The sequence below is a fragment of the Chelonia mydas genome, chromosome 7, assembly GCF_015237465.2.
Source record: "Chelonia mydas isolate rCheMyd1 chromosome 7, rCheMyd1.pri.v2, whole genome shotgun sequence".
NCBI lineage: Eukaryota > Metazoa > Chordata > Testudines > Cheloniidae > Chelonia > Chelonia mydas.
In genome coordinates, this window is record NC_057853.1 from 36,913,923 (window position 1) to 36,941,908 (window position 27,986).

At 40.5% G+C, this 27,986-nt stretch overlaps 2 protein-coding genes across 15 annotated transcripts in view; one reads left to right on the plus strand and one right to left on the minus strand.

Moving 5' to 3' along the window:
• Window positions 1-15,397, plus strand: part of MKRN2OS (MKRN2 opposite strand) — a 32,605-nt gene extending 17,208 nt beyond the window's left edge. For 3 of the 4 annotated variants that reach the window (XM_007056489.4, XM_037903412.2, XM_043551716.1), the window contains one exon: window positions 1-1,860. In XM_007056489.4, the coding sequence (XP_007056551.2) occupies window positions 1-244 (244 nt within the window). In that variant the 3' untranslated portion in view covers window positions 245-1,860. Of the gene's footprint in view, window positions 1,861-15,127 lie in introns of those variants that run through there. The other variant, XM_043551715.1, reaches the window with a different exon arrangement.
• Window positions 1,435-27,933, minus strand: TSEN2 (tRNA splicing endonuclease subunit 2). 11 transcript variants are annotated; one of them, XM_043551710.1, is made up of 12 exons: window positions 27,663-27,933; window positions 21,252-21,459; window positions 20,130-20,211; window positions 19,953-19,989; window positions 10,942-11,497; window positions 10,613-10,690; window positions 9,981-10,031; window positions 9,070-9,208; window positions 7,887-7,923; window positions 6,767-6,878; window positions 3,798-3,887; window positions 1,435-3,425 (listed from the first exon to the last, which is right to left on the minus strand). In XM_043551710.1, the coding sequence occupies exons 1-12, from the start codon at window positions 27,731-27,733 to the stop codon at window positions 3,366-3,368; spliced, it is 1,521 nt and encodes a 506-aa protein (XP_043407645.1). In that variant the 5' UTR covers window positions 27,734-27,933; the 3' UTR covers window positions 1,435-3,365. The 11 variants fall into 11 exon arrangements, with proteins under 11 accessions (XP_043407645.1, XP_027674727.1, XP_037759339.1 ...); XM_027818926.3 differs by lacking the exon at window positions 27,663-27,933 and adding an exon at window positions 23,268-23,399; XM_037903411.2 differs by lacking the exon at window positions 27,663-27,933 and adding an exon at window positions 22,380-23,334.
• Between the last annotated feature and the right edge of the window lie 53 nt (window positions 27,934-27,986).

Here is a 27,986-nt window from a genome sequence, read left to right on the forward strand (position 1 = left end):
GTACGATGAACACCACCACAATTGTTATACCTATGCACTGGCATTTATTAACTGTGTCTTGGCTGCACAAGGTAAGCAGCCAATGAGTAAAAGTGAATTCACAGAAAGATTTGTGATACCACAGACAAGGAAAGCTTCCAAGTACATCACTGTCTACCAGGAGGTAGCAGAAAATTATTTCTACATTGGTGACACCCTTGATCAAGAAAAGAACAATTCTGAAGAGGACACATTGTTACATTAAAACAGGCATTCAAAGCAATGAAAACAGATCCATAAATAGGAAATCTTTGGGTCCAAGCTTCAGTTCTCCCTCTATATACCTGACATGCCTTCCTGCAATATTTGAAAACTAACTGATTGTAGAGACTGACTGTAGAACTCGGATATGTCTGAGAAAAGGATCATCCCTTTCATATCTCTCTTACGAGACGTTAACATGACACAAGAAGGAAAAGACTTGTATGAGAGTGTTTTGGGAGCTTTAAAATTTTGCACTCTGCAACTAGCTAACTTTCATGAGCACTATCGCTATGGGAAATTATATATGTTCCTGTTTGCTATATCATACTAAAAGTTGTATGAGTGCAGTCATGTTTTGTAGTAGACTATGTAAGTGTTGTAAATTAAAACAACAAATGTAGATTACCTTTTGACCAAGGTCAGAAAAACAGTTTGTGACAAAAACAAATGGTGACACTTATTCACTATTCTCCACTAAAACACTGCTTGAATTAAGAAAGCACTGCAATTACTGGTCATATATACTATTTTCCTCATATGCAATATGCAGATACTCAAATGCCTGAGATAAGGTACAAAGTGAGTAAGTTTTAACTTTACCAATAAGTGGCAGTGTTCATTCAGTTTCTTGTAAACATAAAGTACTATCATAAATGCTACGTTGTACCTCCATATTTTTACTACCATTGCAAAAATAAATAACTGGAGTAAAACTATACTCCTCTCTCTCGAGAGGGGCTATTTTCCAGTGAAGTATCTGGAAGTATTCAGTACTCTACCAGAAACATTTTATACTAGCCAACAGATTTTGCAGGCTGTTGTGTCCATAACTAGCACTGGACTCGTCAGAATGTTCCCCAACAAGAAATTAAAGGATTTGAAAAGACTGAACAGCAGTTTTACAGATTGTTTCTGCAGTCATGCACTGACCTATTATGGCCAACTTTTGCTAGTTTTCACTGTTCTAAACCCTAAATAACTTCACTAGAGTTAATCCAGATAGACATCAATGTAACAGAGCAGAGTTCAGCCCTATTTCTCCTCGTAGTTTTTGCAAAACCTCAGCCAGAGCTAGTATGAATCCAGGTTCTATTTTCTCCAGAATTCTAATAAATGGTTCTTAATTTTGTCCCACCTCTAATTTATACCTTTGTATAAATGGTAGAATAAGTATAAAAAACAACAACATTCTTTAACTTCTTACACCACACAGTTCCATTTATTTCTTAATGTCATAAATGCCTTCTGCCATTGTTTACTATATTTTAAAATTGAATTTAACATCAAGCACTCCAAAAATGAAAAATAAGAACACTGCAAGAGAAGTTCTCATTAGGGTGAAATTCACCCCTGTTCACAGGGTAAGCACAAACCCCCTCTGTACTACTTAATCCATATTTTGAGAATTCAAATGGAACTTAAATAGTGCTGGGCCTTGAGATGTGTTTCTGCTCAAGGGTGAATTTCTGATTGGCTCAGAACAAGGACCTTCTGTGCTTTTACCAATCGGAATACACTTTGTGAATGAAAATATATGGCAAGTTTTGGTCTCCCTGGTTATGCACTTCTAAAGGAAATAATTTGGTGCAATAGCATTGAAAATATTAAGTATGGTCTGCTCTTTGAAAAAAAATACCTTGATATCTGCTTTCTATAAATACCTTGACATTCAGCTTGAAGAGAGAGAAGCCATTATCCAGCCACAACATTTCCAATTACAGTACAGACGCTACAGAGGGAAAACACAAACATAAGAATATTTTTCCCTTTTTTCAATTTTATACATAGTGTAATCTACAATGAAATGGTGCTTTATATTGCTACATTGCTGAAACAGAAGAAGATATGGCTGGATTACACTGTGTTGACTATCCCTTGCTGGCAGATGATTCCTTGAGGACCATTACCAGCTGGCAGAGTTTAGATCAACTCTTGCTTCTGCTGAGCTCAGGGTAGAACTGGCCAAAGAATCAAGGAGCCCCTGCTGTGCTGAATGGAAACAGTGTAGAAAAGAATAGGTCACAGTGTGTAAAGCAACATCCACTAAAACCAGTTCAATTGGCTAACCAGGTTATCTTCTATGACTAATGACACCTGAAGTGCTACCAAAGGGGACACTTGATAACTTACCTTCATGACATTTCATATTATGGAATACTTTTAATGCCAAATCACAGTGACAAGCGTAAAAGTAGCAGGCTGCCCAGCATTCAGTTTTATTTATGTTAAATACAGCAATAATTGGAATTTCAGCTGTGCTTTGAGAAATTTCAACCTAAGTCAAAGTTAAACTAGATTTTAGATTACCAACCATACCAATGAACTTGGGTATCATCTCTCTCCCCTTCCCTCTATTTGACGTAATCAGAACTGCTTGCTTTGTGTCACATAGGCCCTATGCTGTTTATATAAGGTACTTATTTGGCTGCCCTATTAAAATAGTATCTGTCTCAGTCTTCACTGTAGTTATCTCCACAACACCTCTTTGGAGTTGGGAAGTGTTATTATTCTCATTTTACTGAGGCACAGTGAGACTACATGACATGCTTAAGATCACACAGGAAGTCTGGGACCTGAATCCTAGTCTCCCAAATCCTAAACTAGTGGGCGATCCTTCCTCTCCCTGGTAACGCTGCTAACAAAGATTTAGTTCGATCAGCAAAGGCTTGTGCTTTCAGAGCAGGGACAGAAGAGTTTATGTAGTGGCTGTGAGGCACCAAATGGCCATAGCATGCAGTCTAGTAATCAGTGTGAAGTCCTAGATGCGTGTGGATTTGTTACATATTATACTGTTAGCAATCAATGCAGTGCAGTTAGTTTTGCTAGCAACACTTTTAGAAGTTCTATAGGAATACAAATGTATGCTGGATTGGGAAGAGATTACTTTAATTTTTTTTCACATGGACAAATACAGTTATCCATTTTGTTTTTTCGCTACAACCTTCTCTGATAGTACACACCATACTCCATGTTCAGTACAATTTTAAACAGCATTCACACATGCATTCAGAATATTTTAAACAGGAATATGGCTCAACTCAGCCATGTAAAGATTAGATTTTTCTCAACCTAATTTGCTTATAATATTTGCTCCTTTAACACTGATTTCTTGGTCCATCTTATTATAGTTCATCTTGTTCACTGCGCTCCCGGGAAGAGACCCAACGATTTACAATCAGTTCCTGAAAGAGAAACATGGACTATTATAAGAGCAAAAATTAAAAAAAAAAAAAAGCTTCCCTCCCTCCCTCCTGTCATGCCAATCATAACTTGGTAGCAGCAATTCTTGATGCCCCAACCTACATTTAAAGATTAACTCTGAGACCAGCTACCTCTGTGCTAGGCCTGCCCTCCAATGAATTTCTACCAACTCTGGGGTGCAACAGAATCTACGATGCTCAACATCACGGTCTTGTGCTCTCCAGAATTTGAAACATGCCAGAGAGAAAGCAAAAATTAAAGTGTGCTGCTATGTTAGGGAGCTGGAGTCTTCAACTGCCTCAAAGGATTGCTCAGCTAGCAAAGATGAAGAAATAATTCGGAGCACAACTTACTTGAACTTTAATTCTTTTTAGACAGTCTGGAGATGACATTTCTTTCTCAGTCATATCACACGGTCTAATCAAGTAGCATAACATAAGTTCCTGTTGACAAATAAATACATGAATATTACTTATGTGAGACAAATGTACAAGCTTCAATTGATTTTTTGAAACTGGTTTTAAATTAGAATCTCAGGTGTTTAGTTCGAACAACAGATCTCATCTCTTAGGCAAATTAAGAGGTATATACACTTGTATAAGACTTGTTAATGGGAACTAGATATACATACTGAGGAGAGAACACACCCATTTGTGTATCTGCCTTGAGGCAGACATTAACACTCATGTGACACCTGGATACCCTAACCTCGCCATGGAGCCGTTGCTGCGAGCGATCTCCAATGGTGCAGATGGCTTCAACCTCCACGTTGAGAGGTTGAAGCCACGGTGAGAGGGTGAGCGTCCTGGCTTACGCGGATGACCTGGTCCTGACCGCGAACGACCCAGAGAACCTCCAACGTATGCTAGATGCCACCAGTTGAGCTGCCGATTGGATGGGGTTCCGCTTCAATGCAAAGAAGTGCACATCTCTCCACATCGATGGCAGCAAAAGGGACTTGGTGCAGACGACAGGGTTCCAGATCCAGGGCGAGCCCGTCATCCCCCTGGCAGAGGGGCAGGCGTACCGGCACCTTGGCACACCGACGGGTTTCCGTGTCTGGCAGACACCCGAGGACACCATCCAGGAGATCTTGCAGGATGCCGCCAAGATCGACGCCTCCCTGCTAGCACTGTGGCAGAAGATAAACGTCCTGAACGCCTTCCTGATCCCCCGCATCTCGTTCGTCCTAAGGGGATCCGCCATGGCGAAGGTACCCCTCAACAAGGCAGACAGGATCGTCCGGCAGCTGGTGAAGAAGTTGCTGTTCCTTCCCCAGAGAGCCAGGAACAAGCTGGTCTATATCGCTCACAGACATGGCGGTGCCAATGTCCCCCACATGGGTGACCTGTGTGACATCGCAGTGATCACCCATGCCTTCTGCCTGCTGACGTGTCCTGACGCCATGGTAAGGAACTTTGCAGCAAATTCCCTCCATGACGCAACAAAGAAGCGGATCGGCAGAGCCCCCTCCAACCAAGACACCGCCAGCTTCCTGAGCAGTCCCTGGATGGCGAATTCGGACGGGACGGTGGCGACATCGCTTCACTTTGGTCCCGCGCTCGCAATGCCACGCGTCGCCTGGGGAAGCGCATCGGCTGCTGCTGGGAGTGGTGCTAGGAGCACCAGGAGCTGGGAGTCCTGGTGCCGCAGATCAGGTCCGACGACAACACCATCGTCACCCCGAGCGCCAGGGGCATGCTGGAGAGGACCCTGAAGGCGGCCATCCACTCGCTGTACATGGAAACCCTGAAGCGTAAACCGAACCAGGGTAAAGCCTTCGAACTGACCAGCAAATGGGACGCCAGCAACCACTTCCTCGCCGGGGGCGGCTTCACCCGTTTTGCCGACTGGCGGTTCACCCACCACGCCTGGCTCAACTGCGTTCCGCTCAACGGAGCCATCCGCCACGGGAAACGAGACAAGCGTTGCAGGAAGTGCGGCTACTCCAACGAGACCCTGCCCCATGTCCTGTGCAGCTTCAAGCCCCACTCCAGAGCCTGGCAGCTGCGCCATAACGCCATCCAGAACCGCCTAGTGAAAGCCATCACACCGAGCCTGGGGGAGGTCGCCGTGAACTGCGCCATCCCCGGTACTGACAGCCAGTTGCAACCTGACGTGGTAGTCACCGATGAGGCCCAGAAAAAGATCATCCTCGTCGACATCACGGTCTCCTTCGAGAACAGGACCCCAGCCTTCTGCGAATCCCGAGCTCATAAGCTGGAAAAATACGCCCCCCTGGCCAACACCCTGAGAGCGAAGGGCTATGAGGTACAGATGGATGCCCTGATCGTTGGAGCCCTGGGCGCTTGGGATCCCTGCAACAAGCATGTGCTGTGGACCTGTGGGATCGGTCGACGCTACGCACAGCTCATGCGGCGCCTCATGGTCTCGGACACCATCCAATGGTCCAGGGACATCTACATCGAACACATCACCGGCCACCAACAGTACCAGGAGGTGTGAGCCAGTACAACATCATGCATCAACTATGGGAAAGGGACTGAGAGACTTTTTCCATTGGACCATATGAACTGGAACCATAAACTCACTGAACATTAAATCCCACACCAAATGAGGGTAGATCCATCCTCCTCATCGTATCCACTCATTATACTCCACACCTGAACATAGCCATTATATGGACAACATACCCCCATAGCTCAATGCCTGTACTTTGACCCGTTAAACTTTTACCCCCAATCAGGGAGATTGCAGATTATGTATTCCTCACGCCACCCGCTCCTAAACCGAATTTCGCACCCCTTGATAATCTGTACCTTATTCCCTGATAACCAGAAACTTCTATGCTTAAACTCTGTACCATTTTCTTTTTACTTCAACGTTATCTTAATGAAATTATCTATATAGACAGGTCATACAGAACTGGTAACCTTTTAGAAGTTTGCACGTCCAAAATACTTTCCTATTTGGGCAGGTGAGTGGAGGTGGAAGGAAGTTTGCAAGTGCTGAGTTGGAAAGGAATGTCACTCCAGGACTTCCCCATTCTGCACCCCTTTGTTTCCCCCCATAACTTTCAAAGAGCCTGCACAGATGTGACCCTCCTGCTCCAACCAAGGAAACCTGCATACGGATCCCTTAGAACCCATCAACATTGCTACAAATATTGGCCAGGAAAGGATATATTCAAACACCACTACAGTGTGCTGCCCCCCAACCTAAATATGAAGCAATCATGCTCAGAACCCAAATTCTGATCCAAGTCCAGTATTGCTTTTCCACAAGAAATCTTCAAGCTAAACTATTACATTTACCAGTTAAAACTATTTCTAGATGCAGAATCAGTATCTTATGCTGTTACCTTAGAAACATTCATTGTTGTTCTGTTCAAGCCAGACAAAGACATCCAGTTGAGCGGTCTGCGCAGTGACCCTACAAAGTTATCATTAACCAGTTCAGCAATGACCGAGTAACTGGAAAATAAACCCAAAGAATAGTTTGCAAAGAGAAAATTATGGTCACTTAAAAATCCTGTAATTTAAAAACTTCAGCCTGAGAATATTTGGCTATTGTGACTGTCATAGCCAAACAACAAACCTGTAGGCTGCAGACAAGCCATAAGACCTGCATCAGTTTCTACTAGACAAGGAGGAAGTGGTGAATGCAGTACTTAATTTGTGCCAGGCCTTGCCAGGGCTGAGCCTGGCACCTCTAGGCTTGGAGCTTCATAGCACTGGCACCTCTGGGCTTGCCACGTCAGTTATGGAAGTAAAAAATTTGCTTGTATCCTGGCACCTAATTGCTTGAGCCCCATTACCTCTTTCATTACAAATTAAGCACTGATGGAGAAGGTCAATGGTGGATGCAGTGAATGATAGTTCCTCTCCCCACTGCTCCTACCTCACCCCACCATCCTGCTCCTCTTCTTTCAACAGTGTTCTCTTGAGAGCGGCCATCTTTCATTCACACCCCAATAACTAAATTTGATTGGCAGAGGAATGGAGATCACTTATGACTTATGGGCTTTTTTCCTCGGTTACCCCCAAAATAACCTAAATCATCCATAATACAAAAGATAAGTATTACAAAAATCAGATTATTTCTCTGATTCCAATCAGCACATATGACATCTAGAAAGGCCCAGGGAGGCATTCTGAGGTCTTCAATTATATTCTTAAATATCTGTATATGAACTTACTCTCAAACTTCGTTTTGTGCTTCTAGTAAAATGACATGTTGATTCAAAACATTTGAATATCATGCATGGTTAACCTTTCTGGTTAGAAAAATTTGTTTTGGGTGTAGAAGGTACAAGGCAGGAAAATCATACTTTTAATTAGGAGAAATATATCCCAGTAAAAAGGGGGTGGGGGAAGAGAGAAAATTGTATTCATTCATATGAAACAAAAATAGAAGTTAAATCACACTAGTCAAATGCAGAGTAAGTGTTTTATAGTCAGAATATAAAGTGAATGCCAAACCTTGCATGGTAAAAGGGGGGACCTTTTCGATATAGCACTGCAACAACAAAGAAATACCGTATTAGCCAGAGAAACATGAATTCTCAATTTTGGATCTCAGTATCAGAATCCTTATAAATAACTAACAATCATACCCATTACATAAACAAGCTATTGCAGACTCAGAAGAGCAAGGCTGAACCCTTTCAACAAGCTCCAACTGATCCTATGTAACTGCATGGCACATGTCAAAAGCCGGTGCTGTATAAAGTGGACAGGAAACAAAATTCACACCAGAAAGTAAACTGCCGAAGAACAAGCTCAAATAAACTCATGTAGGCAACCAATATCATCAACATTTCACCTATTATAATGGTTATTTTAGTGGACAGTGAAGAAACTGCATTCAGGCACAACTTCTATACCATAAGGATTGTGTGTTAACTCCCAGTGCGCACACAAAAACGTTCCTTGAGAGTCTTATAGTAGTTTCATCTGAATGAAAAGAAGCATTCTGCTATTTTATGGTTTGCCATCATGCTTTTCTTCATGGTTTGCCATCATTTTACAATTTTCTATTAGAGGATAAAATTATACTATCACTCATTTCAATCTACAAAACTAATCAAGAAATTATTACTTAACAATTCTTAAGCTATTTACTACAGACGTATGGACACTACTGAATATGTCCATTTGGGAAGAAATCTTAACAAAACAAAAATAAGTGATTTGAATAACAACTTCACTTTATGCTCTAATCCAACTCCCACTGAATTTGGTGGAAAGATTTCCATAGAATTCAACACAAATTGGATCAAGCTGTGAGAACAGAGAAAGCGCACTACTCCAAACACTCATTAACTCCACTTGGGCTTCTCTGCAGAGTGGGTGGATTGGTCCATGAGATGAATTGGTTCATGAGGTGTGCAGTTCCACAGCTAATATCAAGCCTACAGGCCCTCCATGTCACTTACAGCCTGTTTTGGTACCAATGAATCCACACAGGAGCAAACCATAGCCTCTGCCTGCATTAATGCCTTATCTGCTAGCCTAAAGCCTAACCAGCGTGGAGAGTCATCTTCCTCACAGGAGCTGTGGAGATCTGCTCTGCTTGTACAGCCCCAATGTCAAGTTTAAGTGGTGCACTGGCCATTAAAGATTTAGTTGCAAGCTATTCCATTTTTGAAAGTAAACTACTCACAGAGATCGGTTCCATACTTCAGTCCTACTTTGGGGACCCATCCTTTACTTCGGAAGTAGTGATATGCCATGTATGTAGTTCTAAAATTAGGTTGCACTTCACTAAAAACTTCCCATAGCTTCAAAATAGTTAAAGGTTCCTAAAAATCATAACCAAAGGCATTAGTATTATTACACTAACATTACAACCTGCTGCTCTTACTTACAGGGAAATACCCAGGAAATGTTGCACATAAAACAGTGTCTTTAGTAGAATATTCCATTCAAGTACCAAACATCCTAATCCCAATGCAAAAAGACTACACTTGAGATACTAGCACTATGGGAGTCCATTGTCTGCAACAGAAGTCTGCTTCAATAGGGGTTTACCAATCAATACCAAACCACAAACACCACCACCACCACCACAAACAACCTTTGAGTTAGCAGAATTCTGCTAGGTCTCATGTTGGTAGCTCAGGACTCGAGAGCGAGAACCCTACACCGATGATATACATAAAGAAAAATAAAAGCTATTGTTTTATGAAAGACAGTGGTTACAATTCAAACTGAAAACTTTTTCATGAAAGGGAAGGACAATCCTCTACATACTTCTTCCCACATCCCCCTTTTCTCTTGTATTTCTCCCACCTACTCAACACACAACCTTTCTTCCACAGAAGGTATCTTTTTATCTGTACTTTGTTGCTAAATAAAAAGCATTGCACAAATATTCTTATATCTACACAAATAGAAACACAACTAAGGAGAAAATTTCCAAACCCCTCTAGTTGGTAGTTGCTGCCTTTGAGATTAGCAGCATGTGATTCTGTCATAGTAGTTGGAAGTTTGAGACAGTGATCTAGATCCAAGTCAATAGTATTTTGCATCTTTCAGAGCAAAAGTCGCAGATAACCAAATGTAACATCTTACCTCATTATAATAAATAGTCAAACATCCTAGAGCATAGACCAAGAAAAATGCCTAAAAACATAAAAAGAGTAAGTTAAAATACACTGTCTGTATCACATGAAGACCTGTAGTTATAAGATTTACATGTTACAACAAACTCTAGAATTATCGCATAAAAGAAGTTTGAAAGCCACCAAAAGAGAGGCATTCCCAGAGAATCACCTTTGAAGTATGTCATTGTTACTTTAAAGATAAACCAGCATTATCGGAATTTTACTCACAGGAGAGCAGCATATGCAGACACTGTATTCTAATTAAAGCAGTGTTTATAGATATTTTTGGAAGAAAGAGTGGATACAGGATTTATGTGAAAATTATAGGTCCATTCCTGCAGCCCTTACTCATGTGACTAGCCTCTCTGAGGTAAATGGAATTATTCATATGTGTAAAATCTACAGAATTGGACCCTTCAATGTCTTTCACTATTTCCATGTAATCTACAGATCATGGAAATTATTAGTTTACCAAGAACAGTGCAAACATTTTGGATTTTAAAAATCAGATAATTCTTTAAGAAAGAGGTATTTATTGAACAGACCGGTGCTTTGTTCTGATGTTAGAAGAAAAAGAAGTTTCACAATATTTAAACATACCTCCTCCAGACTGAGTTGCAAATATTCAAAAATCCTAAATGGATTTCTTCTGCATACTAATTTTTCCCTTTTGATTAACTAAAAGAAAAGGTATAAAAATAAAATAATAAAGAAGCAACCAAAGAAAAAGGAAATGTGTGTTGCATTCAAATGACATTTTTCAAACATCTTAGATTCCACCTTAACTTTTCATTAAACATTTATGAGTGATTAATCTACTATATAGATGAACATTCAAATTGACAATACTGAACTCTGAAAAGAACACACTATATTTAGTAAAATTAAATAAATTACCCATGAAAAAAAGAAAAACTTGCTTGGCTTACATTTGATTCATCATTTGCTGCTTCATCTTCATGACACAATTTGCTTTCTTCTTCCTGCACCAATACATACTCATAAGCATATTCTTTCCCTTTGGCGAAGTCATGAAATACTTGGTTAGTATAGTCTTTGGCCTTGCAGCCACAGTGCACAATAAAATCATCATGTTTTTGGCAATGTACTTCAACTATAGCTTTAGTATCCAATGTATACAGTTCCTCAGAGCCATAGTTGGCCGATGGATCATCGTAAGCTGAATCACCTTCCAAACAAGCTTTCTTGCAGTCTACACTCATGTTATGACATTTAACATTTGATGCTGCTGAATCTCCATTATTTATGGCAGAATCTCTTGAAAGTTTCATTCCATCTGCTACATTTTCCATTTCTGCAGCCATTCTGCAGTAAGAGTCATCATTTTGTGCAACTTCTCCTTCCCCTTTCATAAAAGGCAGATCAAATGGCTTAGTATAATTTTCAAGAATTTTGTTAACGGAGCAGTCATCAAGTCCTTGTTCTTGCATTAGGCTTTTAGCCCACTCTAGATGACACTGGTACCTGGATAATGGAAAAACAAGAAGTGGAAGATTCTAAGGCAGAGTATTGTTCAACTAATTACATGAAAACTAGGGCTGACAAGCAATTAAAACCATTAATCACAATTAATCCCATAATTAAAAAATTATCATGCTTAATCACTTGGTTAAACAATAATAGAATACCATTTAAATATTTGTGGATGTTTTCTACATTTTCAAATATATTGATTTCAATTACAACACAGAATACCAAGTGTACAATGTTCACTTAATATTTGTAATCAAAAATAAATATATGCACTGTAAAAAAAAAAAATAGTATTTTCCAGTTCATCTCATACAAGTACTGTAGTGCAATCTTTTTATCATGAAAATTGAACTTACAAATGTAGAATTATGTACAAAAAAAACTGCATTCAAAAATAAAACAATGTAAAACTTTAGAGCCTACAAGTCCACTCAGTCCTACTTCTTGTTCAGCCAATCGCTCAGACAAACAAGTTTGGTTACAATGTGCAGGAGATAATGCCGCCGCCTTCTTGTTTACAGTGTCACCTGAAAATGAGAACAGGCGTTCACATGGCACTATTGTAGCCGGATGTGACTGTGCACCCCAGAAGGCTTATGGAAATATGCTTATGAATGTATATATATGACATAACTGGAATATGTTTTATGCTACATATGCCATGTAACATCTCTCTGTAAAGGTTATGATCTACTGAATCTATTCATCCTATTTGTATGCATGTATCATTTTTGTATTTGAAGTTATGAATATTGGCTGTGTACTTGCTTGATTTTTAAGTAGCCTTTGTAAAGCATTTGGTCAGCTTCTTGAGAAAGGAATGTGCAAATTAAGTGCCCAATCAAGAAACACTTAAACAATGGAACTTGGAAGGCTCCAATCCACATAAGAAGTCTACCTGGAGACAGTCAAGATAGCATGTGGGCAACAGCTGCTGCCTGTAAAAACTGAGTTTACCCTGTATAAGCTTTATACAGGGTAAAACGGATTTATTTGGGGTTTGGACCCCACTGGGAGTTGGGCATCTGAGTGTTACAGGAACACTTCTTAAGCTGCTTTCAGTTTAAGCCTACAGCTGTTAGGGGACATGGTTCAGATCTGGGTCTGGATTTGCAGCAGGCTAGCGGGTCTGGCTTAAACCAGGCAGGGCACTGAAGTCCCAACCTGCCAGGGCAATAACGCAGAGGCAGAAGTAGTCGTGGCATATCAGTTGCTAGCCCGCAGGAGGTTTCTGTGATCCAACCCGTCACACCGGAGTCGCAAGATATTTACGTGCCAGATGTGCTAAAGATTAATATATCCCTTCATGCTTCAATCACCATTCCAGAGGACACACGTCCATGCTGATGATGGGTTCTGTTCGATAACTATCCAAAGCAGAGCGGACTAATGCATGTTCATTTTCCATCATCTGAGTCAGATGCCACCAGCAGAAGGTTGATTTTCTTTTTTGGTGGTTCGGGTTCTCTAGTTTCCACATTGGAGTGTTGCTCTTTTAAGACTTCTGAAGGGATGCTCCACACCTCGTCCCTCTCAGATTTTGGACAGCACTTCAGATTCTTAAACCTTGGGTTGAGTGCTGTAGCTATTTTTAGAAATCTCACATTGGTACCTTCTTTGCGTTTTGTCAAATCTGCAGTGAACGTGTTCTTAAAACAAACATGTCCTGGGTCATCATCCAAGGCTGCTAGAACATGAAATATATGGCAGAATGCAGGTAGAACAGAACAGGAGACATACAATTCTCCCCCAAGGAGTTCAGTCACAAATTTAATTAACACATTTTTTTAACAAGCATCATTAGCATGGAAGCATGTCCTCTGGAATGGTGGCCGAAGCATGAAAGGGCATATGAATGTTTAGCATATCTGGCACGAAAATACCTTGCAACGCTGGATACAAAAGTGCCATGCGAACGCCTGTTCTCACTTTCAGGTGACATTGTAAATAAGGAGGCGGCAGCAGTATCACCTATAAATGTAAACAAACTTGTTTGTCTTAACGATTGGCTGAACAAGAAGTAGGACTGAATGGACTTTAGGCTCTAAAGTTTTACATTGTTACATAACTGCACTCAAAAAAACAAAACAAAAAACAAAAAAATCTACATTTCTAAGTTACACTTTCACGATAAAGAAATTGCACTTCAGTACTTGTATGAGGTGAATTGAAAAATACTCTCTTTTGTTTATCATTTTACAGTGTAAATATTTGTAATAAAAATAATAATATAAAGTGAGCACTGTACACTTGGTATTCTGTGTTGTAATAGAAATAAATATATTTGGAAATGTAGAAAAAAACATCCACAAATATTTAATACATTTCAATTGGTATTCTATTGTTTAAAAGTGTGATTAATCGCAATTAATTTTTTTTTAGTTAATCGCATGAGTTAACTGCGATCAACAGCTCTAATTAAAAACCAACAATACAATATAGAAATGAATGTTAATGCTTCCATAATTCATTTTTTAATTTAAAATATGTTTTATATATCAACTGAGGGATGTTTTTTAAACTGATCCAACACACTAGTTAAAACGGAGACTAACCAATTTATAAGATTCTTTGGTATTCTATAGTGCTGTGATACTGTAGAAAACAAACAACTCAAGATCGCCATAACATTAAGCTTTCTACATATTTAAAAAAAAATTACAGATTTACTTGTAGCTACATGCTGGGATCCCAAAGAGAATGTTATAGTGAGGACTGAGTGAACAACAGTGAACTTCTTCACAAGCAGCTGAATAACACAAACTTATCTAAACATGAAGCCTACCAAAAAAAAATTAGACTGAACTAATTCACCTTTTAAATCTTAGTTAAATTCTGGATTTATTTAAAGGAAAAGACTAAACAGTGTTTCAGCCCAGTGGGTTCAAATCCACTAAAAGTTAATGAAACAGGCTGACTCTGGCACAAGATTTAAGGACAAATCCTCAGCTGGTGTAAACGAGTGGAGGTCCACTTACTTTAATGGAGCCAAGCTGATTTACATCAGCTGAGGATCTGGAACAAAGGAAGTCTGAAGAGCAAGCACTTCCTAATGGCTGCTATATGAAAGCTAAGCATGCTATAAAGTTTAAAGGCCCAATTCTGCAGTACTCACTCAACCAAATCTTAAAGGAAGTATTGCCTGTGAAAGGACTTCAGGATCAGGCTTTATGATTATCAACTACTGGAGTGAAGACTTTATATAAACAGTTTTCATATGTTATACCAGAAGCTAAAAGTAGAAATTAAGGATGCTGATTTAAACAGCCGGCAATAGAACACTGAAGACCTATGTCAAAATATGTCCAGAACTAGTTCTCAGCTACAAACAGAGGCTCCAGATCTTTGCAGAATTTCAGTTTCAAATCAATAACATCAGTATCTGAGGGTGCTGTGCTTTGGATATATTTAGACACAACTAATTCAGAAATGCCCTTGGAAAGGTCATTCCAAAGTAAATTAAGGGATACTATTGTAAATAGTTTATAGTTGAAGAAGAGTGGTCTTGTAAATGTGATCTGAACACGCCATCAACAATAATATGATAAAGATCTGAAATGGTCTTTCCAAATTTAAAAAAAAACAAAAAACCCAAAAACTTTGTTTTACTTCTTTTTGCAGCTCTAAGGAGATGGGAACACAAGGAAGATCAGCAAGGTATTTAACTCATTTAGGAAATGTTTTTCACTCTATACATTTATATCTCCTAGGACTGTGGCATACTTCAGATTTCAAACTGTAAAATCACAGGCATTTGGTAATTCTAAGGTACTTTAAGAAGGTCTACCAAATAGCAAGTCTTAAAGTGCAAATGGCAAAAAAACTGGACATGTTCTCTTTGCTCCTTTATGATGTATCAAGAAGATCTGAAAGCCTCCCTGTTCCACTCCCATGCCCCCAAAATAAAAAATTTCTGCTTTCTTTCTTACATTAGATACTCAGGTTTTGTCTATCATGGAAGACACTACTGCAAATGGAAAACTGGTAGGATTATGACATCACAGATAACAAGGAAGAAAAATTTGATGAAAGGATACATGATTTTTATTTAGACCGTTTAGAACTGTTGTTTTTGTGGAAAACTAAGACACTTCAGATAAAAGTCACCCCAATTCTTCAAATAAGGGCTGGGAAAAGGGTTCCAGTACACATTTCCAAATAAACCACGAAATCCGCCTGTCAGGGTTCCCCCCCACACACTCTGAACTCTGGGATGCAGATGTGGGGACCCGCATGAAAGACCCCCTAATCTTATATTCTACCAGCTTAGGTTAAAAATTCTTTTCCTTGCCCTTGGACGGTATTGCTGCCACCACCAAGTGATTTACACGAAAATTCAGGGAAGGGTCACTTGGAATCCCTATTCCCCCAAAATATCCCCCCAAGCCCATTCACCCCCTTTCCTGGGGAGGCTTGAGAATAAACTACCAACCAATTGCCTTGGCAATGTGAGCACAGACCAGACCCTTTGTCTACGAGACACTGAAATCTATCAGGTTCTTAAAAGAAGAACTTTATTTAGAAAGAAAAAAAAATAAAAGAATCACACCTGCAAAATCAGGATGGAAGGTAACTTTACAGGGTAATAAAAAGATCTGAAACACATAGGATTCCCCACTGGGCTCAGCTTCACAGTTACAAAAACAGGAATAAAGCCACCTCTGTAGCAAAGGAAAATTCACAAGCTAAAACAAAAGATAATCTAAAGCATTTCCTTGCCCTACTTACAATTTCTATGAATTTAGATGGATTATTCCAGGTATATTTTTAGGAGATGATGTACCTGCTTGGCTTCTCCCGCCGTCCGTAGAGGGGAACAACAAAGCGAGAGAACAAACAAAACCTTTCCCCTCCCCCCCAAGATTTGAAAGCATCTTCTTTCCTCATTGGTCCTTCTGGTGAGGTGCCAACTAGGTTATTTGAACTACTTAACCCCTTACAGGTAAGGCGATTCAGTATAGCTGCCAAGGAGGGATTTTATGCTACCCTTCTCTCTATATTTATGACACCTCCAAAAACAAAAAACAAAAACAAAAAAAGTTAGCTGTAGGGAGAACTCCAACTCCAGCTATTTGGCAGCCACAAGGGTAGAATTTCTGCTTCTTTCTTCCTTTTAACAGGCCAGCCAGCCATTAGTTAAAGACAACTATTTGAAATTTGCAAATATCTTGATCAAAGATACCAGCTCAAGTAGAAATTGAAGGTCTAGGGTAAAAAAAGTGAACACGGGACTATAATTCCTAAATATAAAAAAATGCTTACTAATCTTTAAGATAAACCCAAACTAAAAGGACATCATCAACCTGAAATCTAGGGTTTTTTGTTTTTTTTATAGTTTGAAGTAATTTCAGGCACTACATAAGAATGGCCACACAGGGTCAGACCAAAGGTCCATCTAACTCAGCATCCTGTCTTCTGATAGTGGCCAATGCCAGTGCTCCAGAGGGAATGAACAGGTAATCATAAAGTGATCCATTCCCTGTCGCTCATTCTCAGCCTCTGGCAAACAGAGGCTAGGCACACCATCCCTGCCCATCCTGGCTAATAGCCATTGATGGACCTATCCTCCATTAATTTATCTAGTTCTTTTTTGGACCCTATTATAGTCTTGGCCTTCACAACATCCTCTGCAAAAGAGTTCCACAGGTTGACTGTGCATTGTGTGAACAAATACTTCCTTTTGTTTGTTTTAAACCTGCTGCCCATTAATTTCATTTGGTGACCCCTAATTCTTGTGTTATGAGAAGGAGTAAATAACACTTCCTTGTTTACTTTCTCCACACCAGTCATGATTTTATATTCCTCTATCATATTCCCCTTCCCCCTTAGTTATCTCTTTTCCAAGCTGAAAAGTCCCAATCTTATTACTCTCTCCTCATATGGAAGCTGTTCCATACCGCTAATAATTTTTGTTGCCCTTTTCTGAACCTTTTCCAATGTATCTTTTTTGAGATGGGGTGACCACATCTGCAGGCAGTATTCAAGATGTGGGTGTACCATGGATTTATATAGAGGCAATATGATATTTTCTGTCTTATTATCTATCCCTTTCTTAATGATGCCCAACATTCTGTTTGCTTTTTTGACTGCCGCTGCACATTGAGTGGATGTTTTCAGAGAACTAGCTAAAATGACTCCAAGATCTCTTTCTTGAGTGGTAACAGCTAATTTAGACCACATCATTTTATACGTATAGTTGGGATTATGTTTTCCAAGGTGCATCACTTTGCATTTATCAACATGAGAGACATGTGTGTCTCTGCCAATTATGTGACTATACAATCACAGTTTCTTATTTTTAACACTTTTTCTCTCTCTTGCTGTTGCTATGTAAGAGATGCACACAAGCAGGAAGAAACTGACTGCCTATTTAGGGGAAACAGTGAAACTAAGGGTTGTTAAAAATAAATTTTAATCTTTTTCAATCATCATAATTTTAGTTCTTACTTGTAATAGTAGGCATAGAATTTTCAGAGAGAAGTGGAATTTTTAAACTGACAAATGTTATTTCTATAGGAGATTATTCTGATACCTAATTTAAGACAAAAGTCCCAAACTGTTATAATTATAAAGACAATTATAGTCAGCTACATAGTTTTAAAACTAACAGTGTGAGGAGTATTAGTAATAGTAGTAAAATACTTTACCTCCCCAACTGAAATTTAGAGATGGCAATTAAGTAGAAAACAAAAGCACTGTAAGAACAATTAAAACCAAAACAAGTTATGCAGATGAACATGAAATTCAAATCCCTCTCTTCAAAAGGAAAGCCCTGAATCATCCAGGGCTATTTACTACAGACTGGTTTTAAATGGTTAAAAATTTTGATCAGCATATATAATGTTACTGTCATATTATATAAGATGGTTTCATACAGGGCTGTCCCTACACGGGTGTGGGGCCTGGGGTGGAAGTGACGGATTCATCTCTTCTGGGAGTGACCGCGCTGGCCAGTTGCACTGGCCTGCAGGACGCCCTAAAGTGCAGGGCCTGGAGTGGGGGGCCCCTGGGGCGGAAGTGATGGATTTGTCTCTTCCAGGACCGATCACACCGGCCAATTGCACCGGTCCACGGGGCCCAGAGCAGTCGCCCTGATTTGCCCTACCCAAGGGACGGCTCTGGTTCCATATCTTTCATCACCAAATAAAATAGACGGACTTTTATTGTACTCTACTGGATAACCATTCAATAGCACTTACAGTACACAGCATTTTAGTCAGATGAATAAAATACTTTGAAGCGTGCTGTATATCCTGCAATAATGTGGATGTCACTATTTCCCCATGTTTATTCCTCCCCACCCCCAGCAACTGTTCCTCAGACATTCTTGTCAACTGCTGGAAATGGCCCACCTTGATTATCACTACAAAAGGTCCCCCCCACCTCCCCACCCCCCGGTTCCGTTCCGTCCCGTCCCCACTCTCCTGCTGGTAATAGCTCACCTTACCTGATCACTCTCGTTACAGTGTGTATGGTAACACCCATTGTTTCATGTTCTCTGTGTATATAAAATCTCCCCACTATATTTTCCACTGAATGCATCCGATGAAGTGAGCTGTAGCTCATGAAAGGTTATGCTCAAATAAATTTGTTAGTCTCTAAGGTACCACAAGTACTCCTTTTCTTTTTACTATTGCTACTGACATCTGAAGTGGTTAATTACACTACCACAAAATAAATTAATAATGGTATTATGATGTATTTCTGCAGTAGCATACATCTGATATTAGGAGGTGGGTGAAAGAAGCATTTGACATGTGTTTACTTTAAATTGAAATGGTTATTATAAAAGACTACATTTTGTAATCCTGTGGGTATGAAAAACAATACAGCAACTAAATTTACGCCCCCCACTGGTTGTTTCTTAAACTAGTTGGTTGAATTTAAAACAAAAAACCCCACCAATTCCATAACTTATTTCTTGCATAATAAACAAAAATACTAAATCTGAAGTCATCATGCAGGCAAACTCAGGAAAAAGATCATGCTATGTCAGATTAAAATTTTATGTAAAACATTACAATTGTATTAAGTGTTAAAGACTGTTTCTGCCCCCTCTGAATGAGCCTAATAAGCAAATAGGAAAACTATTAAAAACAGCCCCAGAATAGTCCCCCTTTTTTGTTGCAGAAGTATAAAGGTTTCCTTCTATGTTTACATAATCATGAATGAGTTGCTCATATTATAGTGAATACACACTTGGCTCTAACCCGCACTGCTTACTCAAGCAAAACTCCCAATAGCTACATGGAAAAAACAATGCTAGGATGTTATCTAATATTTTATCCGTCTTCAATATGATTTAGGAACTGGAAACAAGGAAGAGAAACAAAACTATGTGAATCAGCCTTTTTACAAGCCAGTTTGGGACCTATTGGGCTAAAACATGAAGCAGAATGAACTGTTACTGTACAAACTTAGGATGAAGTAGGAAAGTTGCACTTACTTTTTTGATGAGAGTATGGGCATGTTTATCTTGACATCTGCATTAAAAGAGAAAATGTTATTTACAAGTGTTTTGGCAATGCAACGATCTACATGCATGGATCTGCAATTAATAATTAGGACAAACCAAGTGGACATTACTAAAACTGTCAAGAGAGTGGAAAGTAGTATGATTTACCTTGCCACTTAGCAACCAATAAAGGGTCTGAAATATTGTATTCTGGTCTGCTTCTCGAAAGAATACCTTTTCCAAAATAGCCCTGCAGGTGCAGGGAAAAAAAAGTTGATCAGAATTATTGATACAAAAAAATAGAAAGAAATATCTATCCAAAGATCTAGATGCCCCTATCATAAATTACAAAAACACCATTAGATCAACCACCAAACTCACGCACCCCAAAACATGCGAATTCTCTCAAAGGCCCACCTCTGCAGCAGCCCATGTAAACGTCTTGCAGTATGTTGCGAAGGTCAGTAGATATGGGCTATTTCAGAACAGGAGTGAAAATCTGTTGCAAAGCTTAGTGTCCCCTCACAGAGAATGCACTACCACCAGCGCCCTCTCTTTTAAACCGAGAGGCAGTCAGCTTGAGTGCCACTGCCAATTTCATCTGTGGTATTACGACACAAGGATAGAGGCGATCTTTCAAGTAGTGAGGTGCCAAATGATTTGTGGCTTTATGCATCAAACCCAGCACCTTAAATTCAATTCAGAAGCCAAAAGGTATTCACAGCACATCACGGAGTACCAGTGACCTGTGCGGCCATGTAATGGCCACGCTGCTGCATTCTGCGCCAGCTTAAGTTTCCTGACTGATCTAACAATTAATCCAATATTAGGCATATAGAGTTGAGATTAAAAGAATGTTTTCTTTATTAATCCTAAACATTTGCATAAGCATAAAACTTTAATAGTTTTTTAATCAAGATGCTATTAATAATTTTTAGAATATATTATTTTTATACTGATGACTAAGTGAGGTTCCAAGAACAGGCAAGTCCTTGAATGATATTCAATTACTATAAATCCTATTGACCTTATTATTCTATTACCTTATTATTGACCTTATCATTGGGCATTAGGAATAAAAAATTATCTTTATTGCTAGTTTTATGACTTCTGATGCTGTATTACCATTTTGCTCTAAAAAATTTTTTTTTTCAGGTTAGGAATAAACTGCTTATAAATTTCATATGGAACACAGATCAAACTACGCTAGAGAACACTGTGTACGGAGAACGTTAGCAATACCACAAATAGCATGCATTGAATATAGAGAATTAAACCATGGAATGTCACCTTGCTATACAGCTGTTCTATGTCTTCGGGGTTCCTCACAATTACATTGTTGTTAATAACTTCAGCCTGGTATATCTTGAAATCCTTCCCACAGATGTCTTCCTGGGAGGCAGGAATAGGGAATGGCGAATCATATGACTCAAACACTCTTCTTTTCCTTCTTGGGGCATGGAAAACTGCTTCTGCCATTTCCCAATAGTAACGTTCCCTATACAATGATAAGGTAAAGACAAAGAGCAGAAAGAGACATTTTTAATATTTTAGAAGCTGGTTTATTTTACATACCTGGACATCATTTCCTGCACTGCAAATCAGCAATAAAACCCAGGTCTCCCAACTCCCATTCTCTAATCACTACACGATACACCAAGAATTATTTCTTTAACAAGTTATTCTCATTTTCTGTATTGCAGTTGGACCTAAAGGCTAGGTCCCATTGTGCTATCCATTGTACAAACATACAGCAAAGAACCAGTCCCTATTGAAAAGAGTTTACAATCTAAATTTAAGAGGAGATACAACAGGTGGATACGACAGACAGGGTAGCACAAGGTAACAGTAAGACAATTACAAGGAAAAGGAGTACTTGTGGCACCTTAGAGACTAACAAGTACTCTTTTCCTTTTTGCAGATACAGACTAACACGGCTGCTACTCTGAAACAGTTACAATGAGCACCAGTCCCAGCATACTGCTTAACTATTGTTAAGTGTTTTGTAGGCATCATGACAGGGGTGAAAAGATTTTAAAGAGCTTTTTAAAAAGAACAATGTGGTGCTTTGGAGATTTTTTTTTTTTTAAAACCAGAAGCTCCTTCCATGCATAAGTAGTGGTGTAGGAAATAGCACAATAGTACTCTTCAAAAATTTGACAAATGGGCATTTCTATGTTGACTGTTATTATTAAAGACATGCCTACTGCCACAAACCCATCAACAATATAGCACACATAACCAAAAAGATGGGAAGGCATAGCCAAACCTTTTTTAAAAAGTGCTCTGTTCTTCCTGTGGGAGACCAGTAAACCAAATAACCAGCTAGATAACATTTGTAACACACACTGCCTTATTCTCTACTATTGGGCACCCTGACTAACTTAGGCCCGTGCAAAGTAGATGTAAAATCACAACCAGACCAGACGTCTCCTCTCCCCCCAGACTTTTAACATCTTCTTTGCATAGTACCACCCTGTGCCAGGCTCTGGGAATCAGGCACTGCCTTTCCCTACTTATCACAGGGTATGTTTACGGCAGCACGCAAATAACGAACGCAGAGGGGACAGGCCATGTCAGTGCAAGGTCCAGTCACTGTTACACTGGGACATCAGCAGCATCACCATACTGCGCATACAGGCATCATCAGGCGGTCGTCGCAGGGGTCTCCTCTCCACAGAGCGGGGGCCACCAAGGGAGGCCCGAGGCCTGATGTTCTAGCCCTGTGTACGCCATGCGTGCAGGCCATACACCTACTCTGAGGCGCGGGGTGACTCTCGCCGGCCCCCCTATGGCGGTGGCTGAGGCTGAGCCGTGTCACGGGCTCCCCAACGGGGGCCCCCGACGCCACAACAGCCTGTTCTTCTAGACTAGGCGCCCTTCCGTTACCATAGCAACCACGGGGCCGTAAAACAGCGACGGCGTCGCAAAACAAACCGACTAGCGGCGCGAGGGAGCCACGCGACCTCTTAGATTTAAGCCCAGCCTCTCTCAAGCCCCCGTTTCTTCTCGCGCGCACAAGCGGGGGAGCGAGCTTGGAAGTAGTTAACGCTAGCTTCCGCGCATGCGCACTTGACTGGCTTTGCGAACGGAGGAAGCTGAAAGGCAGGCCGAGAGACCACCCCCAAATTACAAGGGGGCCGCGCCCAGTGGGCCGGGCGCTGCCAAGTGAGGGGGGTGAGGAGGCGCCTTCGTCGGTCCGCCCACAGTTTGGGGGAAGGGGCCTTATCACCCCATCTCACGGCGGGGCGGGCCCTGGGGGGACCCCAAATCCCTCGCCTCCCTTCTGCCCCGCTCCCACAGAACCTGGCTGCGACCAGACCAGCGTTCGGGTAGGAAAGGCGAGGCGGCTCGGTCGGGTGACGCCTCTCCTCATGTCCACCCGCCCACGTGTGACGTGGCTGAGGCTCAGCGCTGTTGCGGTAACGCCTAGAGGGCTGGCGCAAGCTGGCCGGTGTCTGTTGGAACAGTATTTATTGACCGGTTGCTTTTTTCAGAGAAATAACTTGCGGATAAAACCAAACAAAAATCTCATCCAGTGACATTTTCTATACAACTGCTTCCTTCTGTGGAGACCCACTTTACATATGCTTCTGCACAGAGTTCAGTTAAGCTATTGTGAACTTTGATTCGCTTATCAGATAGGCAAGAAGAAAAGGAGGACTTGTGGCACGTTAGAGACTAGCAAATGTATTTGAGCATAAGCTTTCGTGAGCTACAGCCCACTTCATTTGATGCTTTTTTTTTTTTTTTGCAAACACAGACTAACATGGCTGCTACTCTGAAATTTATCAGATAGGCTAATGCCAAAAAATACCTTGTTCATTTCTTCCACAGTATACAGAAAGCAATTGTTTACCCAGAAACATGTGAAACTTTTTTGTTCATTCTCTGATCTCAACAATCAGCCTTATCTGTGAACTACAGCATTCTGGGAAGCAATACACAGTTGCCAACTTTCATGCAGTAAATAAGCACCTGACTTTCACAATAAGCCAAAAATCAAGCCAATCCCATTTCAAAACAAGGCTAAAACAAGCCAATCCCTAAGAACCTCAACACTCTGTGACTAGATCGCCGAGGCGTGCAGTGTGGGACTGTGGTGGGCCTGCTGTGCACCCCTGACTCTCCCCTCCCTTGCCCCCCTCCCTCCCCGCTTCCCAGGAGCCAATGAAAAAAAAGACACAACAAGTTACAAGTCCAAAACTAGCCAACAAGCAACTCACAAGCCAATTAAGCCAAAAACAAGCCCAATTTCTGCATTTTTTCCCCACAGGTTTGGCATATCTGTAGTAATATCAAAATAAGCATATATCAAAGATACCCATTGGCTTCAGAACTCCCACTTGCAACACTGCTAGAAGTTACCTTTAAACCAGGCAAAGCATATACCCTTAGGTAACTATTTCCCATTCTTAGGGCTTATTAGAAGAAATAGAAACTCAGCCTGGTATAAACTTCTGTAAAACTTTGCACATGTAGCATTTCCTCTTTCTCAGGGATGTGAGTCATAACATTATAAGCTAACAATGTATTCCAGTAGAGCTTTTAGTTCATTTTGGATTGCATACAAAAGAAAAACTTCTAAGATTCCACAACATTTAGTTTAATAACAAACTGAAGTTTAGTTTTGTCTCTAGCTTTCACAAACTCATCTCAAAGTTCTCTTATCAAATATTAGCTGTAGTCCACACCAAAATGTCATACTTCTTTAACACACCTTTTCAAAATAAAAACTCAACCCTCTGTTATCAGGCAATATAGTCAGTGGGTGGAGGCAGGGTTGTGGTTATTTACATTAGCCAGTTCCAACTACCCTGAACTGACAGAAATTCCCATGGAAATTCTGGTTACATTAACTTTGACTGAGATATGGGACTGTTTTTGGAAACTTTAAAAAACATCTAGGGAATACTTTTAACTTTTATTAATATGTGGTATCTGAATTTAGTTTATTAAACACATAAATCAAAGTTGGCTGCTGCTTAGCTTCAACTGGTTTTCACAAGAGAAAAAAAAAAAAAAAAAACAAGGAGAGAAGCCAGTCATATATCGGCCAAGTGTCAACCTTGTGAGAAATCCCACAATATGAGAAATCCTGAAGTCCTCAAAAATGAAGGAACGTGAGGTGAATAGTATTAGAATAGGATGTATCAAAAATGAATGTGTAATTACAGAATTTATTTCAGACTTGGCAATAGCCTTGTGTTCCCAGATATTGCAAGCACATAGGTGAGGAACTGTTAAGGATCATTCACTGCCTCCCATCTACATGCAGAACTCTCACTGGCATCCCATGATATTAACATAACCATTATGATGCATACACAATTATGTTTTCACCGTATATACTAGCCATCCAGCTACATTACACAGCCTTATACATTATACAAATGTGTAAGCTTTAATTTTCATGAGTTCTAGTTTCCCTGTTAGAGCACTGAGTTCCCATTCCCCTTCTCCTCATTCAAACACACCTAAGGCCCCAACCCACAAGTTTCTAAGTGACTTCAAGTCCTTTTATATCAAAAGGAGTTGAGGGCACTTGGTACCACAAAGGATGGCCTGCACTAGAGGCCCAGTGGCAGATCCACTCTTTTTGACAGAGGAGTAAACTAATCCCTTTGTAGATCATTTAGTGTTTCTCCTTCATTAGTTCCCCGAATGGGATGTGTTGCCTTCAATCATCCAATTTGCTGCTGGTCCAGTGAATAGGAGACCAGGACCAACAATCAAACCCAGGTCACCAGCAAGGCAACCCATACATTTCCCTTTAATTTTTTTATCATCTCTCCTAGAACAAGGGAGATTGTAATAATTAGTTGCATCCACTAGATGTCCACATATCAGCAAATTTCAGCCATAACACCTTAAAAGAACACAGCAGGCTCCTGTAGAGCATGTAGAACTTCCCTAGTCTATTGAAAACAGTAAACAAAATTTTTCAGCTTACTGGGGTTTTTTTCCCACGAATGGGTTTGTCAGGCTTTTGGTGTAAAATTGCACATGATTCAACACAACAGCCAAAAATAACTCCATTTTTATTATATTTATGATGCTAAATTTACAAAAGGAAACTTTTTGACTGACAGACTCTTCAAGTACCTAATATCAGTGGTTTTCAACCAGGGGTATGCATACCCCAGGTGGTACGCACAGGTCTTCCAGGGGGTACAAGAACTCATCTAGATATTCGCCTAGTTTTACAAAAGACTGCATAAAAAGCACTAGCAAAGTCAATACAAACTAAAATTTCATACAAAGACTTGTTTATACTGCTCTATATATTATACACTGAAATGTAAGTACCATATTTATATTCCAATGGATTTATTTTATAATTATATGGTAAAAATAAGAAAGTAAGCAATTTTTCGGTAATAGTGTGCTGTGACACTTCTGTATTTTTATGTCTGATTTTGTAAGCAAGTACTTTAAAGTGAGGAGGAACTTGGGGGTATACAAGACAAATCAGACTCCTGAAAGGGATACAGTAGTCTGGAAAGGTTGAGAGCCACTGCCTAATATTAACTCACTGATTATATTCACTCTTATGATTCTCCATCAGATGGCACACATACAGTATTAAAGAGCAAGAAAAAAATAGTGGGAAATTGGAAATTATAGTTTTGGTGCTAAATTTACAAGATGGCTTCAGTTTTGCCTCTAATTTTTCCCAATGTAGTTCCTTTTGCATTCATTTCAGTGAGCACATTTCCACAACTCTGGCACACGTTTTTAGAACTCTCATGCACAATGGTTAAGCACATACTTCAGACATCGCAGCTAGCGTCTAATATTGGTGTGTAACATTTGGCTGGTCATTTGACTGTTTGATTGGTAATGGGAAGAATAATTATACTAGCATGCATGTAATCATGGTAATTGAGCACACATGCTTTTGCACTCACAATTCTAAAATTGGGCCTGCATGCACACGTTTTTGGGTCTGATTCTCATTTCCACTGAGGCTCCTTTTCATTGTTCTAGCAGTGCAAAGGGGCCTTAAGGGGAGTGAAAATTACAACATTTACTACTCCCTTTTAAAGCATGTTCCCGTCTCCTGCCAAAATAATATATTTAGAGCTCATGAAAGGTGACAGATCTTTTATTTATCTGCAGAACAGGCATAGATTAATAGATTCCAAGGCCAGAAAGGACCATTGTGATAATCTAATCTGACCTCTCTGGCAGCAAAATTTCTCCAAAACTGCTGATTTGCCTCATCATAGATCAGGATTGAACAAGTTAGTAATACTCCCATTAAGTCCTAGGCCTATCTGGTGATACTGCTAACATGGGTACGAATTAATGTCCTCTGTGGTGATATTTTTGTGATTGGGACTGTTGGGGGTTGGCTGTGTGCTCCAGGCTGGCAGTACTGCCTAATGGCGATACTCCAAGACATAATGCCTAATGGCAAGAGTCCAAGGGTCAATTTACCTGGCAGTTACAGTTCAGGGTAGTGTGGCCCCCTGGTGAGAGTCCAGAGGACGCCTTGCTCAGCAGCTATGATTCAGGATAATGAGACCCAGTGCAAGAGTCCAAAGGTCGCTTGGCCTAGTGGCTATAGTTTGGGGGTAGAGGAATCTGGGTCTACCTACTCCACTGGGTTTCAAACCAGGGATCTTCGAAACAGTAACCCTTGCACAGGTCTCAGGGCTTGATACCCTCAAGCGCACTCCCTGGGTTACTTCCTACCCTTGTTCCAGTCCCTCCAGTGTCATCTTTGGTTGGACTTGGGGTCCCTCCTGTGTTCCCCTCTGATCCATCTCCAGTGTCTGTTCTGCTGGCCACAGTGAGTTGTCACCCTTAGCTCCCGCTCGACGGGCTTCCAGGAGCTTGGCTATGAGCCTCTGTCCTGGCGACTTCCTGGCAGGAGGCAGCTACATGTGACTGCTCTCCTCCTCAGTCAGTCCAGATTGAGTGGCGTCCTTCCCTTTTAAATGCTCCCTTCCTCTGGGAGCATGCCCTGCAGAGGCAAGGGGGCATGGCCTCTTGAGCCCACAGCAGCTCTTTTAACCC

Excerpts from the sequence above, each read along its gene's own strand:
- TSEN2 (XM_043551710.1), bottom strand. The coding sequence starts at position 27,733 with ATGGATCAGAGGGGAACACAGGAGGGACCCCAAGTCCAACCAAAGATG. Across the intron at positions 21,460-27,662 it reads CTGGAGGGACTGGAACAAGG|GGAACGTTACTATTGGGAAA; the intron begins GTAGGAAGTAAC and ends ATCATTGTATAG. Across the intron at positions 3,888-6,766 it reads CAACAATGAATGTTTCTAAG|GAACTTATGTTATGCTACTT; the intron begins GTAACAGCATAA and ends ATTTGTCAACAG.